The sequence below is a fragment of the Aspergillus puulaauensis genome, chromosome 1, assembly GCF_016861865.1.
Source record: "Aspergillus puulaauensis MK2 DNA, chromosome 1, nearly complete sequence".
In the NCBI taxonomy this organism is placed as follows: Eukaryota; Fungi; Ascomycota; class Eurotiomycetes; order Eurotiales; family Aspergillaceae; genus Aspergillus; species Aspergillus puulaauensis.
The window spans coordinates 2,175,151-2,190,452 of record NC_054857.1 but is presented as its reverse complement, the minus strand read 5'-3'; the positions used below and the strand labels follow the sequence as shown (position 1 = coordinate 2,190,452).

Sequence of the window (15,302 nt, the reverse complement as noted above, 5' to 3'; positions counted from 1 at the left end):
GTGGGCAAAGAGCTATTCGCGCTCTGGGTTCTTAGGCAATCATGTGGGTTTCAATTGGCCTAGAAAGAACCAACGTGAGGTAAAATAAATAGAATAGGTAGAATTACAATATGAAAGAATGGGAAGGGGAAGGAAGGTGGAGAGGAAGAGGGAAGAGCGACAAGGCGACAAGGCAAGGCTGGAGGCGAGTGTATGTTTTGGCGGCGGTAAACAAGACAGCTGAACCGTGGATCTTTGTCCGAGCGGAGGTTGGTTGCTCCAGACAATCGGCCACTAGCGATCTAGCGCCTCGGATCTGGCTGGAAACCAAGCACGATGGACTGGGCAATCGGATGACGGGTGACTCTAAGCTCGTGGTGAAGCATGCGGGGCATATGCTTGGAAAAAAAGAATGATGAAATTTAATATTAGAGGATGGCAGGTGATGGAATGCTGATGAGTCGTTCTGGATTTTGCCTGCCTGCTCGGAGAAATTGTAGAGCTGAGCGATGAATTGGGGAGGACCGAAGGATGCGGTGAGTCTGGGCGGTGGAGATTGCACGTGCAGAAATGAGAGTGGCTGGAGACAGCGAACAAGAGGTTCGTAAATTATCCACGCTGTTCAGAAATCTCAGATAAATGAAATGATAGGTGATGTTTATATTATCTGAAACGATGTAGTTCGAAGTGTCAGTGACCCATGGCTCATTCCGATTCGAACTATGGTTCTCCCGATCTCGAACCCCGAAGAATGTGGGGTTTACGGCCTAAGGCAGTTATATATGCCCATGCCATGCCATGCTACGCACGAGCTAAACAACCTTCTTTAATACTCCATGAAGTTAAAAAACAAATAAAGCGATAACAATAGTTACATTCAGTACAGTATAGCCAATATACATAAATGGTATACTAAATAAACACACCCCCCCCCCCCCAAAAAACATCTACAATCGTAACCAACCATCAACCAAGAAGAGCAAAGATATTAGTCTTTAGATAAAACAAGGCAATAGTCTAGTCAGCACGCATCAAGCGCTCCAAATCCAACCGAATGCGATGCTGGAACCACAGCGGAAATCCGCGCAGGCACTTCGCAATCCATCCAGTCGAGCCCGGAACAAGGACGTGACCACTCGACCCAGTGAGAACCTGTCCCACGATTTTCTCCGCCACCGTCTCCGGGTGCAGCAGCGGGTTGATGAAAGTATCCTCGGGCGTTAGCTTGTCAATCAGTGCAGTCTTCACGAAACTCTGCGTGATAAGCACGGTGCGCACGCCCGGCGCATTATACCGCGTAACCAGCTCCGCGCCTAGACCCTCGTGGAAGGCAATCGCAGCCGCCTTAGTGGCTGAGTAGTCCACCATGCTGGGGGTGACGGTGTATCCAGCCTGCGAGGCGACGGTCACTACCATGCCGTGGTTGCGCTTGACCATGGCCGGCAGGAACTCCTTTGTCAGCCAATAGTGCGCAAGGGTATTGACCTCGAACTGCAGACGGGTCTGGGACTCGGTGCTGCCGAGGATGGTGCGGCTGCTGCAGATTCCAGCATTGTTGATTAGGATTGTGGGCTCGCCCATTGTCCTGCGGATGGTTGCAGCGACCTCGGCGATGGCTGTTGGAGAGGTTATATCGCATGTGTGGAAGCGCACGGTGGGTGGGAGGGCGTCCTGCGGCGCTTGGATGTCTAGGATGGCGACCTTGATACCGCGGTTTCCGAGAAGCTGCGCGATCTGTTTGCCAATCCCGTTGCTACCGCCCGTGAGCACGACAACTTCCTTGTTCCAGTCATATTGGTCTGAAACGCCGTTGTTCAATGCGCGGTGATTAAGCCATGCGTTTACTCGACGGATGACAGCAAGAGAGGCCAGAACTTTCAGGGCTTGGTAGGCTTGGGGATACTGGAGCGCCGTGTCTTTGCCTTTTGAGGTGTAATGTGCGAGTAGGATAAGAGGGAGGGTCTTCCAGGGGCTGAGGACGGTCCTTTGCAGTAGCTTTCCCACCACGTCCGCGGTGAGCCCTGTATTAAAAAAATAGAGTAGATTAGACACAGGCGCAAGAACTAGGTGACAACTCTAGAAACAAACCTTCTCGCGAGAACCAGAAACCTTGAGACGCCATGTTGTGCGGTAAGAGAATCGCAACCTTGAGAGTCAAAAAGAACTTAGAGTAAGCGCAGGGGTGCAGAAAGGCCTTGATATGGCAGACAGCGGTCAAGAGAACGTGCCCCTTTTCCCAGGTTGATCGCCCCAAGATAAAGAGTCATGGCCAGTGACTCGTGGGGAAATTGGTCTTTGGTTTGTCGTGACTCGTGAGTCGAGGAATGCGGGGAAACGGGAGTCGAATTCATGAGATCCCGAGGTTCTCCTCTTCTCTCACACTCAGATTTCTTTATTGCAACCACACAGCTTCCTTGATCCACCCTGGAAACCAGGAGGGTGCGGACCGCGGTTACTGCCTGGCTGGATTGATCCATCCTTACCGCCGGACTACTACTACTACTGGCATTACTCTTAATCTCAAGCAGAATCCCGAATTCCAATCCTAATTCAACCTGGGTATCTCAGTGTAACTGGCATTATCAACCAGAAGCAGCCCAATATGTTACTATATGTTCTGTTATTCGCTGTAAATGCAAAATCAAATGTTGCCTCCCACGCCAATTCCTGGGTCCAAAAACAAAACAAAGAAACACTCAAAACAAAGTGACCGACAAGATCGCGCGCTCGGATAGCCGCCCTCTCTTTCTGAATGGCACGAAGGTGACTGACGTATGACCAATGCAAAGAACAAAAGGTATGAAATCAACGAACGGCCGTATAAAAAAAAGGATATGGTGTTGTGCAGTTGTATATGATGGTCCATATATGGTTCGAAATGTAGTTGCGTTGTAAATTCAAGAAGCGTCGAGGCTCGAAACCCGTGTGCTCGCTGGAAAAGCTAGGCTGTGATGCAGAAAGGTGTTTGATTCGGCGGCATGGCGGCGGTGCGAGGCCGAAGAACAGGGCCGCTAGAAGGCGCGATCGTGATATAAGTGAGGAAGCATTTTGTGAGAATGGGCGGTTTCATCCGTCCATAACAGCAAGCGTCGGGGGTTCCTCGAAAATCTTCTCGTAAATGTCAGCAAGGATCTTTGCGTCGGCGCGCAAAGTTGGTGAAATATTTCGATTTCGGAGCAAAAATGCAATAGTTCTGCGGAGGAGTCTCTCGAGCTCATTCCGATTCACGAGGTCTGTTAGGTGCGACATGTATGCGGTGGACAGCACCAGCATGTTCCCGAATTGTCTAGAAAACATCAGTATTATGTGGAAATTGAGCCAATAAGCAGGGACAATCCACATACGCATGAGCAGTTCCAAAGATATTCGTCACCACAGGACGCCCCTTAATTGCGTCGAACGCCTCTGTACTCCTTACAGCACTTTGCAAACACACTTTGCAGGCCCTTCGAAGTTTCTGTGGTAGGTCACGGTACGTATGGGCTGTTCTATTTGCAGCTGGCACAGAGCCCAAGTCACTTGACATGCGTGTCATGCCTGGAGCATACTGGCCATGTGTTAACGATGGAGACACTTGTGATGAAGCAGCTTCTCCGTATCTAGACGGTGAATCAACAGATGGCGGGCCCATGTTCGGTCCGCAATAATGAAGAGCATGATAAAGCAGGGGCCGATGAATGATATATCGCGCGCCGTAATATTTGGCCCTCATTCGTGCAACGTTGATATCAGGAGACGGGGGGTCATTATCACTCCATCTCATCTCCTGGGGAAGACTGCTCCGCCATAGGTCGAGATTCATGCTCAGGATTTCCTGTACATTAGATGACCACCGCGTTTCTCCTTGTTCTGCCAAAGGTAATGCATCAGTATGGGAGATTTTCCTAACAGCCAGTAAAAAGACTCACTCTCAACCTTGTATAGGTCCGTATGTACGCGATTTAGAACCTTTCTGAGATGGATTTGGGCGGAATAGAAGAACATCATCATTGTATTAGGCGCAGAAATATTGTTCGGCAAGGAGATGGTGAATCTGCCCTTTGGAAGGTTAATGCGCGATTCGGATCGAGAGATACCACTCGCAGGGAGGTCCAGTTCAGCCAAGATATCACTAGGATTTATTAATACGAAGTCTTCTGAGGAACGGGTAGCAACATACCTCTCAAGCTGCAGGCAAGTCCAGTACGCAAAGTTAACAAGATCCTTGTTATGATCATCTTGTAACTCCCCGTAGCTCTTCCTGTATCTCTAGTTAGTGATGCACCAAACAGTTATTGCAGTAAAGCACAGGGCAACTCACGGCAAGGTGAGCACCTGGCATGCTCGGGCAGCCTGCGCGATCCAAGAATGACTTTGGAAAGGATGGGCCAGTTGACCGGTGTATAAGCCCGCCAACAATGCAGCCTGAACATATGGAAGCGAGGTTGCTCCTTGGCTTTCACCAAGAATTCTCGCGGCATACGCGTAATATACCAGTCCAGGAACTGTGTCCACATTCTGAAGATGAGGAGGATCAGGGTGAGTGATGAATTTTTCGTCTGTCACAGACGGCATGGGTGCTGGTTGGTCCTGGAATGATGAGTAGAAGCTGTTCCCCGGCGGACCCATTGAGTCGGGCCCAGATGGAGATACACCAGCGCGTGGTGGTACACCAGGAATTGGCTCATTACGATAGTCAATTATTCGATCAGTACAGGCACCACGAATCGGCTCGTCACGAACTTCACAAATACGGCCGAGGGCAAGAACGAGCAAAATGATGGCGTTGCGAATCGACTTTTGTACCCTATGCGGTGCGGCACCGTCTGGCTGCCCAGTTGGAGGTGATTGTTGATCGTACGTCGTTCCATGCAACGTCTCACCTGATCGCTTCCGTTTAGCACCCCTTGGTGCCTCTGCCGAGTTCCTCGCGCTTAGAACAGCTGCTGAATCGGGGTCCTTTGGACAATGCATAGCAATAAAGCGTTCGGTCCTTTGCTCTAGGTCATGCTGATTAAGGAAAGGATGAAGTTTGTGAATGTGCTCGAGGTAGCTGTCGCGGTAACGACGAACTGTTTCAGCGTCGATGGCTACCAAACCATATTCATCAATACCTCTGATCTCTGGAGGGGCATCATTATACTTCGTGTTCGAGTTCCAAGTTCCATTAGGGGAGGCGTATTGCGAGAAGTTTTCATCCAAACTCGTGTTGAAGCTTGTCGGCTGCGAAGAAATTTCCTCATCTGTTTCCTGTGCTTCACCTCGACCCTCAAACCGAACTAATCCGCGATACCGTTCAAGCTTCATGACATAGTCGTCATCATATCGGTGGAGCAGTTTCGTAATAGAAGGCCATCCTAGCAACTTATGCGCTGCTGTTGTATGTTCCACGGGGATTGAGAGCTCGCCATCCTCTCCAGTCTGAAGAAGTGTTTTCGTATAAACGCTAGGGTCGCTGGATTTCCCACCATCAGCAGCCAAGGTCACCCGTTCCTTAGCCTCAGGCTTCTGTGCAACATCCAAACCATCCGCCTTCATAACGGGAAATTGTGCCGGATTCTGGGTCTCGCCATCAGGGCCCCATGTAAGCATTGCGGAGATCTGATCAAGTGTCTTATCGTGGCCGACATGGAGTCTTTCCAGCCCGCGTAGTTTTGTGTCTAATTGATCCTCTAATTGTTGGAGTCGGTCCAATATCAGCTGTGTAGACTTTTCTTGCCTGTAACGCCCTTGTTAGCACTCCAAAGCGCGGCCAGTAGAGAGGTGGTCACTGACTTGTGTGGGGGTACTTCTTTATAAACACATATTAAGTTGTTTTCTTTACAATGACTACAAGCAGGGCGGCCCTCGTCACACTTTGCCTTCCTTGCTCGGCATTGGTCGCAGGCCTAGGAAAGAGAGTGTCAGTTGATTGTATGACTAGAAAAGATCTATGTCCTTACCTGCTGTGCTCGAGTCGCCTTGCGATGTCGCATATTAAATGACTGTGCCTGGTAATAACCCGCGTCATAAGGGGCAGGCGTATGTGATACGGTTGGGGGGACTGAAGCAGCATATTGACTCGGGGGGAGTGATTGCGGAGGCGGCGGAGGATCTCCATTCGTATGGGGGGTTTGATCTTGAGGTGGAAAAGACATTCGAGCTCTAGTGAATTCGGGAGGGGCAGATAAAGGCGATGACTCGGGCGGAGCCCCATTCATGGGGTGGAAGTTCGTATGTGGTGGTGGAGGAGCAGCCTCCGAAGGGGCATGGGCAGGCGCCGGTAAACTGGTCGGTCGACCATACGGTCCATCGGAGGGAAGTTGTGGTAGCTCTCGATTTTGCATAGGAGGGTAGTTATGTGAAGGTACTGGCGGCTGAGGAGCATTGGAAGGCCGCCGTGGCTCAGGATGGTGTGTATCGTATGAGGCCGGATATTGGCGCCATGACTGATCGTACAATCCTGGGGCCCCTGGGAGACCATGCGGTGCCTCCGGGTGTGGAATTCGATGCATTGGAAGCGAGGGTCCGGGGTACTGAGGCAGAGTTCTCGATTTGTCGTCCGCAGTGACAATTTCCATGACCGCAGCTCCAACGTCTCGCGCAGGAACTTTCGGCGGGCGCAAATCCTCGATGGGCGGTCTATCGTATGCGATAATCATACGGTCATGAGGACATGGTTATGCCCATGTGAAACACGATGGATAGGGCTCGTTGCGCGACCGGAATAATAGGGAAAGGGCGCAGCTCAGGTTCCCGAAAAGGAAATCAGCTGGCAGCTGTGCCGGTGGACGCGGGGGAAGGATGGGAGGCCTCGATTGCTCTTAGTGTCGGTCTTTTTCTTTTCTCTCTTTGTCGTCCAGCCTGGTTTCCCACGGGCTGGGAAAGAATAGAGGAAGAGTTCTGGATTCGCGGTCGGTTTCCCTTCGAAGATGTATGATTTGCGTTGGAAGGTCACACGAAGAGGGGTGAGGATCGGCCAGTGCAGGCCAGTGCAGGCCAGAGTCTGGAATGGGTAAACTATGGGACGGGAGCTGTCAGCGAGGAAGGCCGATGGCAACTCGGACAGAGGCAACGGTCAAAGCGAGAAGACGAAGGAGAGGTTGGAGAGAAAGCCAAAAGGCGGGAAGGAAAGATGATCGCGATGGCCGCCGTGGAGTGCACCCAGGATGGTGGTAAGGAATAAAACTATGTTAGGGCGGAAATAATAATAAAGACGTGTTAATAGTGCCGGGGGGGCTAAGAGGTTTTGGGAGTATACAGAGGGGGGAAACGCTAGGACACCAGTGACCAGTGACCGGCCGATCAGTCACGACGGCGCAGCGGCGAGAGGAACTGTGGTGGAGGAGGATTCGGAAAAAGAAAAAGAAAAGACGGACGTACGTACCAAAAACGTCGTGGTAGTGGCAGAGTCCCTCAGGCTGACCCCATAGTCTGGCACCTGAGAAAGAAGGAATTTAGTACTTTTTAGTGCCGAAAATAAGTGGGAGGGGGGAGATGAAGGCGTAAAAAGGGAAGAGGAGACTAAGAGAGAGAGAGCAGTGGATCGACAAGAGGAACGCCAGGAAATAATAAACAGAATTCAACTTCGCGACAATGGCAGAGGGCCCAGACACAAACATCGCAGAACCTTAAAGGAGGCCTGAAGCCCAGTCATAATGCCTGACATACCCTCCACAGACACAGCACGGTCCTAAAGGTCCAGGACAGGGGTGGAAGAATGGGTGGCAGGCCAACTGGAGCTTGGGGGGATAGCAGCGAACCTGAGATACGTACCCAATATGATGAATAAAACCGCAGCGAGAACTTGGCCTGGAAGAGACCGAGCAGAGGCAAGAAAGCAGTCAAAGGTCACGACAGTCAAGACAAGACAAGACCAGACAGACAGCAAGACAAGATCAGATCAGGCCTGGGCAGGTGATCGCACTGGGAATCTGATAGTTAGTTGCCTCTGCTTTCATGCTCAACTGTTTCAGCCTGCCCCTCTTGCTGAAAAAAGAGGATCCTTTGCGAAGAGCGGAGCGGAATATGAATACAATTAAGTATTATTCGAGTAATAATGACCAAAACAATAATTATAATAATCTTATTTTATTTGAGGGTTAGTCTTTCGGCTTTCCCTCTGGTTTGCGGGCCTCTGAAAGCCACCAAAATTGACAGATGGAGGCCCGCTCATCTTTATTTTTTTCTGCATTATTTAATTCTGAATTTCTCGACAATACTAATTGGGATTCATTGTGCTGTGCACTCCAGTGGCCAGAATAATATTACGAACGACCCAGTTAAGATTGCCTCTGCGGACAACCCCCGATACAGTAGCTCAAGTCAAGACAGCTCCGAACTTCGAAGCAGCGAAGACTTCATCTTTCACAAGTGGAGACGCTGGAGCTGTGGGACGGGGACGAAAGGGATCACAGTGCACACCAACCATCAGAATCCAAGAATCAGGCAGATCAAGCGGATTGGTGGGCGCCGCCAGAGCAGCAAGATCAGCCTGGAAAATGAAATGCGCAGTGCCAGACCGATTTTTTTTTCTCCAGGATCGTACGGGAGATAATCAAGGAGGGTCGCTGCCCAACTCCTGAACAACTGATCGAGTCTCCATTATCAAAGATATAGCTAAACTACGGAGAGCGTCGAGGAGACCACCAGGCTCAGCAGTGAGCACTCTCATTTGAGGCACCGGAGCAGTCGACCCCGTTAATCGTATACGTGTAGCAAAGAAGTCTGCATTAACCGTTTAACCGTGTTTGACGAGGCCAACTGCCATTCAGGAATCAGTTGGGTACCCATCCGGGAGAACGGAGGTCAAACAGTAACACACTTGATTAGCAAGGGGGGTTCTATCTTGAATCATGCGGGTGCATCATATATATTCCATACATCATCTGGAAGCCCGGACTGCTCTCCGAAGTATGGGGGATTGGGGCTGGATAATAAATTGATGAGTACCGGCAGCGCGGTAGAAATAAAGTTGAGTAAATTTTAATTGACATGATCTGAGGCGATATTGAACTGGGTTTCTGCGGTGATAGGAGAATAAGGAGTAATCAGGAGAATAAAGCAGCGGGCAGAGTGACACGATGCAGCAGCAGAGGTGACGCGACTGAGGGGCAAGCGGAGGCGAGACGGTGAAGACAGGCGCAGTTCCCTGGATCCAGCCGCGGGTCAGCCGATCTGGCACAGGAACCGCCCGGCGCTCTCCATGTTCTCCCATGGTTGGTCGGAATGCTGTCCAGCGTCAGACAAATCTCGGCTGCTCACCTGAGGAATTGCCAGCGGCAGACGGCAGCTTGATCTGTGATCTGTAAGTGTATGCACTCCATAGCCTCGTCCGACGGCATACTCGCTGCGGATCAAGGGAGGACCAGTCCAGGGGCTCCCCCATCTGGAGAAGTGACAAATCCACGCATGATCTCCGGCATTCGCCACCATGGAATTCAAGCTCGAGACAACCTCGTCCATCCACTCAGCCTTTGGGCCGTTGATGGGTCATCAAGCTTCGAGTTTCCAGCAGATTGGGACGTTGGTGTTCCCGCGGATTCCCGCCCTGGTTGCCACCAACGCCAGAATGAAAAGATACCCAGCCAATGTATGACTTCATATTGCGATCCTTTATTTCCGGTTTCCGGTGCAAAAGCTGGGCAGGCTCCGACTGGCGACTCCTGGCTGATCTACGCGACTAGCTTTCCCTGATCCCGTCTCCTGGAACCAACTCGGCTGCTAGCATCTTGGGTCCCTAGCAAGTGGCAATCACAACTGCCAACGACTGCGCCAAAGGCCCACGTCAGTTAATATACTCAACGGTGAGACAAAACCTAAGGATCCAATGCTCTCCATTCTTGAGCTGTCCTCCGGTTCGGAGCCTCCGATCACCGGCTTGGAGAGGGAGTGAGGAGCGGCTCAACAGCGGCCGAAGCCAGTCTCAAGTTTCAACTCTCCCCCAGAATCCTGCGGGTGCCGCTCACAACCTGACCTCATTTCTCCTCTTGCTCATGTGGGGCTCTAATTACCCAGCTCCCGGGATTATGCTATTCCTAATCATTGCGATTGCATTATTAAGGAACGATCAGGCATCTGCTGTGTTCAGGCTCTGTTGTGCAGAAAGCTCAAGCAAGGGATAGCCCTGTGCAATATTTCGTGCAGATGGCTTGAACCCCCATGAAGCGTCCGTTTCCAATCCCGGCCGGTGGCAGTTAACCATCATATTCTTCACTTGCCTGAAACTACCGGAATACTAGTAGCTGTTTGTCTTGGGATGATCGAACAAGGAGATACGCACAACACGGAATACGCAGTACGGGCGGCCTGAAGATAGGAAACTCGCCTCCGATGCGGGCTTTGGTATCAAAAGTCCACCTCTTGCCACCTCTCAGCTTGATTCACTCGGTGAGGCCTTTTTGTGGGCGGCTTCCTTTGTCAAGCCAGGCCGCTGTCTTTAGCGTTAACTCCTTACGGCAAAAAAAGTTGCCGAACTTTTCTTCCAGGTTGCCGTCTCGTCGATACTCATCCTGTCTACTCATCCTGTCTGCCCGCGACCTGCTTTGAATGTCCATATCGACCCCTCCCGACCATGTGTGTGGGCGGTGGCCGTTGATAGGTTCGTGGTTGGGCTTTAAAAAAGAAATGAGTAGCATCACGGAATTCACAGCCTTCACAGGGGCAGAAGACCCACGGCGTTTTCCGAAAGCAAACGGGTAGCTCAATGGTAATTCAAGAACCGTTAGGTCAGATATCACAGGTTCACTGTGTCTTGTCTTTCAACTTCCTCTTTCAACAGAGCTCAGTCGAATTCACGAGCCAGCATTCGCTCGAAATGGCTAATGTCGGGCAAAACTATTGGGCAACATTCAGAAACAAGCGGCCGATCCTTCTACTCGATCATGGATGGCCCGTTGGATGTCCAGGTTCCAAACTTCCAACGCATGACCTTGTGGGGAGATCTAACCAAAACCAACACTAACTGGAATCCATCTCTGACAGTCTGTCGAGCTGCGCCTACACCGACGGCAAAAATCCATGCTGATCGTGGTAAGGGTTCCGTGACTGCTCCCGCCCAGTGTCCACTCACACTGTCCACGAGTCAACGCAGATAGAACCTTGTACAACGAAATCTTTGCCGTTAGGCGGATCTCCGGATCCCAGGGTGCCGGAGTCTGGAGAAATTGAATCGAGGAATCGACTCAGGAAACCTTACTTTCTGCTCCAGTTGAGTTGACTGCCCAATGTTTGCCCATCGCATGATGATCGGAATCTGATAATCTCGCATTGTCCCGGTCCGAGTCTAACAGTGAATCATGGACGCCGCTTCTGACAGCGGGGGTCACCGCGACATGACCTTATCTGACCTTCCCACCTTCACAGGACACAAAGAGCAAGTAAACGCAAAGCATCCGTAAGGTCTGTCACTCCATACGTAATTATTACAAGGATGAGACATTTATTCGAACTCGAAGGATAATTTGAAGCCATTGGCTCGGCGTGAGCCTTGAAGTCACCGTATTCCGGCGTCTTTCAGTCATGCAGCCGGTGGAGACGGAGACGAATGTCCACTGTCCAGGCGGAGTGTTGACGGTTGGCTGGCTAACTTGGCTTGCTCTCGGGTGATTCGGGTGAGCCCCATCGCGATCAATGATCGATTTGAAATATGCTTGGAATGGGAATTGCGCCAGTGTCAGCTCTCGGCTCACTCTGGCTCTCCAATTTCCGCGAGCTTCGAGATCATAGAAGCTTGGCAGCTCCGCCGCTTAATTCCAAATACTCGCCGGAGCTTTCCCTGCGTCCATTCAGGGTGAAAGTCCAGGCGCACGAGTCTCATTGGCCGGGCTATCTTCTCCTGAATAATTTTCCAGAATCCCCCGAGGGCAACGAACAGAGCGAAGTTGGAGGTGGCGCTCTCGATCGTCGAATTTCGAGATGATGCGGGCCTAATCGCCTCACTGTTTCTGTGAAATTGCCTTGACTTTCGAGTGTCGCGTTGGGGCTTTCAGTCTGTGGGAACTCGGATTGGGGGATACATAGAACTTGAAGGAGAAACCGGGGTTTAATATATATGGTTTTATAGAGTGAGTCTATTTGAAATTGTAGTCACCAGCACAACCCACGACGGTCGGAACTTCTTCTGGTCTATTCTGGTAGATTGCATCTGCACACTGCCAAACTGAGTGTTCGTGAAAGTGAGTATCTCGATTTTACGACGCCCTCCATGAAGACCGTATTTCGAGAGCAAACAATTCATATTGCAGCATCAAATCGCGTATACGGCAATACGACTGATCCCACAGCTCGCCGGCCCTCACTCGCGTCCTGCATGCGGATCATTAAACGATTCCTGCAGTCTGAATTCTGTATCACCGAGTCCGTCCAGATGCATGGCTGAGTGCAGCAGAAACTCCGAGCTCCTTTCTGGCTTCTGTCGGTCCTCCGAGCCCGGCCCTCTGGTGCTCTGCAGAACAACCCTGCCACAAACCTTTTCGAGAGCGCCTTTTGTCTGCGATCGATCACAACCCATAGCCATGGCCATGGAACTTGCAGGCAAATCTTAACCTGAACAACATTCTTCAAGACCTCAACAACGACCACAACGACCCAAACTCCCCAACACCACACGAGCCGGTTTGTTTCCGGCGGGAGCTCCTGGAGCTAACAAGTCCTGGCATGCATCGCCAGTCTCACATACATAAATATGTATGTACGTGATCAAGTCGCTCCTGCATACCGCACTGGTCAGCCTGCCTTTTACCCATCCACGTCAATGTGACTTCTCCCCGCATTAGCGGCAGACCCATTTTTCCTCCGGACAGTCTCATCGCCGATGCGGGCGCTGAGCATGACGGGCAGGCGAGACAACCCGGCGGGCAAATGCGATCTGTAATTCCTCGCATATATCAATCACTTTCCTCGCAAGTCCAGCCCACTCACCGGCGACGAATCGATCGAGTCCAACTCTGCATCCCGCCAATCATGCCACCATTGTGCACGGACACCCTGTCTATCGTGGATCCCTTTCCCCAGCCGAGTCGCCTAACGAGGGAGCTATACGGGAGGGCGAGTGGATGGATGGATAGGTGATGATACAAATGTGAACCGCTGCGCGGATTCAATGGGATGGATGGATGGGGCTGGGATTGGGATTGGGATGTGTCTGTGAACTGAACACATCCCGGCCTGTTTGAGCCTTGTCATACAACCCCAACCATTCGATTTCAGCCAAGGTGAGTTAATTATAGTCTGGGCTATGGCTGTGTCAGCAGCCACTGGCACATAACTTAGTTAGTTCTTGCTTGGTAGGTATGCTGCTTGATTGCTCAAGGCTGAGAAGCGGGTTGTTTTTGCTTTTGTTTTTTCGTTTCTCGCTTCGATCCGTCTCTGGTTGGGCGGTTACAGGAAGTACATCATGGACACCAACAACTCTCCTTCACCTATTGACCTAAGCCATACAGAGCCTCAGGGTACATGCCCTGGCGGAAAGGGCTTTTGAGTTAGAAATCCTCATCCTCCAACCCTTATCCAATTGCCGCACTGCAGACAACCGACCTCCTGTTTGCTGCCGGTATACATACGGCACACTGAAAGGAAGATGCACCGAAGAGTGATCCGTCACATTTCCAATGGTCTGGAATACCCGCCTGCAGATCATTCCAAAAGTCCGACGCTGGGGCCTCCCGAGTCCCGGCTCCGCGAGGTCGAGTCTCTTGTTGCTTCTGAGAGGCTGAAAGCTTTGGGGGTTGGCTGTACTTTCTTTCTTGCCCCGGGGTAAGAAGTACCTATGTACCTGGTACCTGCGCCCGTACCCTGGGTTGACTCCTTAACTAACTACTTAGTTACATGAGGGTGCTTACGTACGCGACCATACATTGGATGGAATCTAGATTGCTCTGGGCGTCGAGATACTTTGCCCGTGTCGTATGACTACGATGGGGATTTAATATCTACGATACGAGCTGAACAGCCCCAAAGATTTGTTCAAAATCTGGGTTGTGTTGGGGGGGGGAAGGGGCGGGGACGCATTGCTGATGAAGTGATGATTCTGCCGTGCGATGCTGTTAGCGCAGTGATTGCGTTGAGTATCAAACATAGGGTTCTACCTCGACGTGGCCAACGGTTGACATGGACATAGTCGAGTGTTGCTCGTGATAGCATTGTCGCTAAGGACGTTAATACACTTCCAACATCGCCGAACTAACCCTCGAGGCTGCAACTAACACCATTGTAGTGCCAATATCAATACGGCTACTCTAGTCAGATCTTGTCAATTGTCATACTCTAGATGTTTTATTCCCCGGTGCCCTAAATGTAAAGTGGCGTTTGTATAAGAGCCATGCTCCACCGATGTCTGTATACTCCCGATGGGAACAGGTCCAAACAAACAACTCTCTCCGCACCCCGATACACTTCCGAAAGTATTATTCTTCCTACGTAAATTATGGATATCAATTTCTCGCGTGTGACCTTCGGCCGTATAGGCCGGGGTGTGAAAACAAGTACCCAATGCCGCCAAAGTATGCGCAAAGCTCTCCCTTTTTGTTATTAGAAATGAGCTAGTTCGTCCAATTTTATACTTGTTCGAGAATGATACACTGAATTTTGAACGTTCTATTCGTACGCTGTCTGCACAGGCCTGCCTAATTCGAAGTTGATAAATTCTCCCTAGCCGAGCAAGCTGGAAGACCGGGTAGTGTGACTGTGTGAGTCTCTTTCCCCAGGTTCTGCATGTATAGATGAAACGCCGACCCTCATTAGACGGGGCGGTGCCGCAGTGGGTATGTCAGGTTCATTTGGTTTTTTTTTTTTTTTTTTTTTAAGATTAACTACGGGGTGAGGAGTGGTACGGGCTTCTAACAATGTTGCGTATGATACGGTGACAATCCTGAGGCATGCCCTTGTAACCTCAGGTTTCTCGCCAGGTTTTTGGCAATGCTGTGCATGTTTAACGCCAGGGAGCTGCTGCTGCTGCTGCATGTCCGACTGCAGACGCGATGCCGACGGTTGCAAACTATATAGGTAAGGAGGACACGTCTTCCAAAGGCACTGCCCAGTTGCCAGTGTCCACTGTCCACTGCCCAATATCAAGCTTTGATTGACATTCCTCGCGCTCGCTCTCGCTACTCCATACCGTGGCTGGGTCCTGCCAGGGAACGGGACATATCAAACGACAGGGACTTCTATTGAATGAGGCCGCCTTGTGCGTCATATAATATACGTCGAATACAGACGGGGATTGGAAAGATGATTTCCCATTATTGTCAATAGCAAGCGGACGCTAGAGACATCTGATCGATCTACTTTTAGATGACTGACTGGTTGGCTACCCCGGTTTTGTCGAAATCAAATTCCGTCGCCAGCACCACCAGCAGCAGGGATGA

At 50.9% G+C, this 15,302-nt stretch overlaps 3 protein-coding genes across 3 annotated transcripts; 1 reads left to right on the top strand and 2 right to left on the bottom strand.

Moving 5' to 3' along the window:
- Nucleotides 1-996: 996 nt before the first annotated feature.
- On the bottom strand, nt 997-2,101 carry APUU_10858S (short chain dehydrogenase/reductase family protein; the record flags this gene model as incomplete). Its single annotated transcript, XM_041705462.1, has 2 exons — nt 997-2,000; nt 2,068-2,101. The coding sequence occupies 2 exons, from the start codon at nt 2,099-2,101 to the stop codon at nt 997-999; spliced, it is 1,038 nt and encodes a 345-aa protein (XP_041550224.1).
- Nucleotides 2,102-3,045: 944 nt separating this feature from the next.
- Nucleotides 3,046-6,599, bottom strand: clcA (putative C6 finger domain protein; the record flags this gene model as incomplete). Its single annotated transcript, XM_041705451.1, has 7 exons — nt 3,046-3,265; nt 3,324-3,828; nt 3,888-4,090; nt 4,139-4,219; nt 4,280-5,677; nt 5,734-5,846; nt 5,901-6,599. 7 exons carry the CDS (start codon nt 6,597-6,599, stop codon nt 3,046-3,048), a joined length of 3,219 nt encoding a protein of 1,072 aa, XP_041550223.1.
- Nucleotides 6,600-9,252: 2,653 nt separating this feature from the next.
- Nucleotides 9,253-9,633, top strand: APUU_10856A (uncharacterized protein; the record flags this gene model as incomplete). Its single annotated transcript, XM_041705440.1, has 1 exon — nt 9,253-9,633. The coding sequence occupies one exon, from the start codon at nt 9,253-9,255 to the stop codon at nt 9,631-9,633; it is 381 nt and encodes a 126-aa protein (XP_041550222.1).
- Between the last annotated feature and the right edge of the window lie 5,669 nt (nt 9,634-15,302).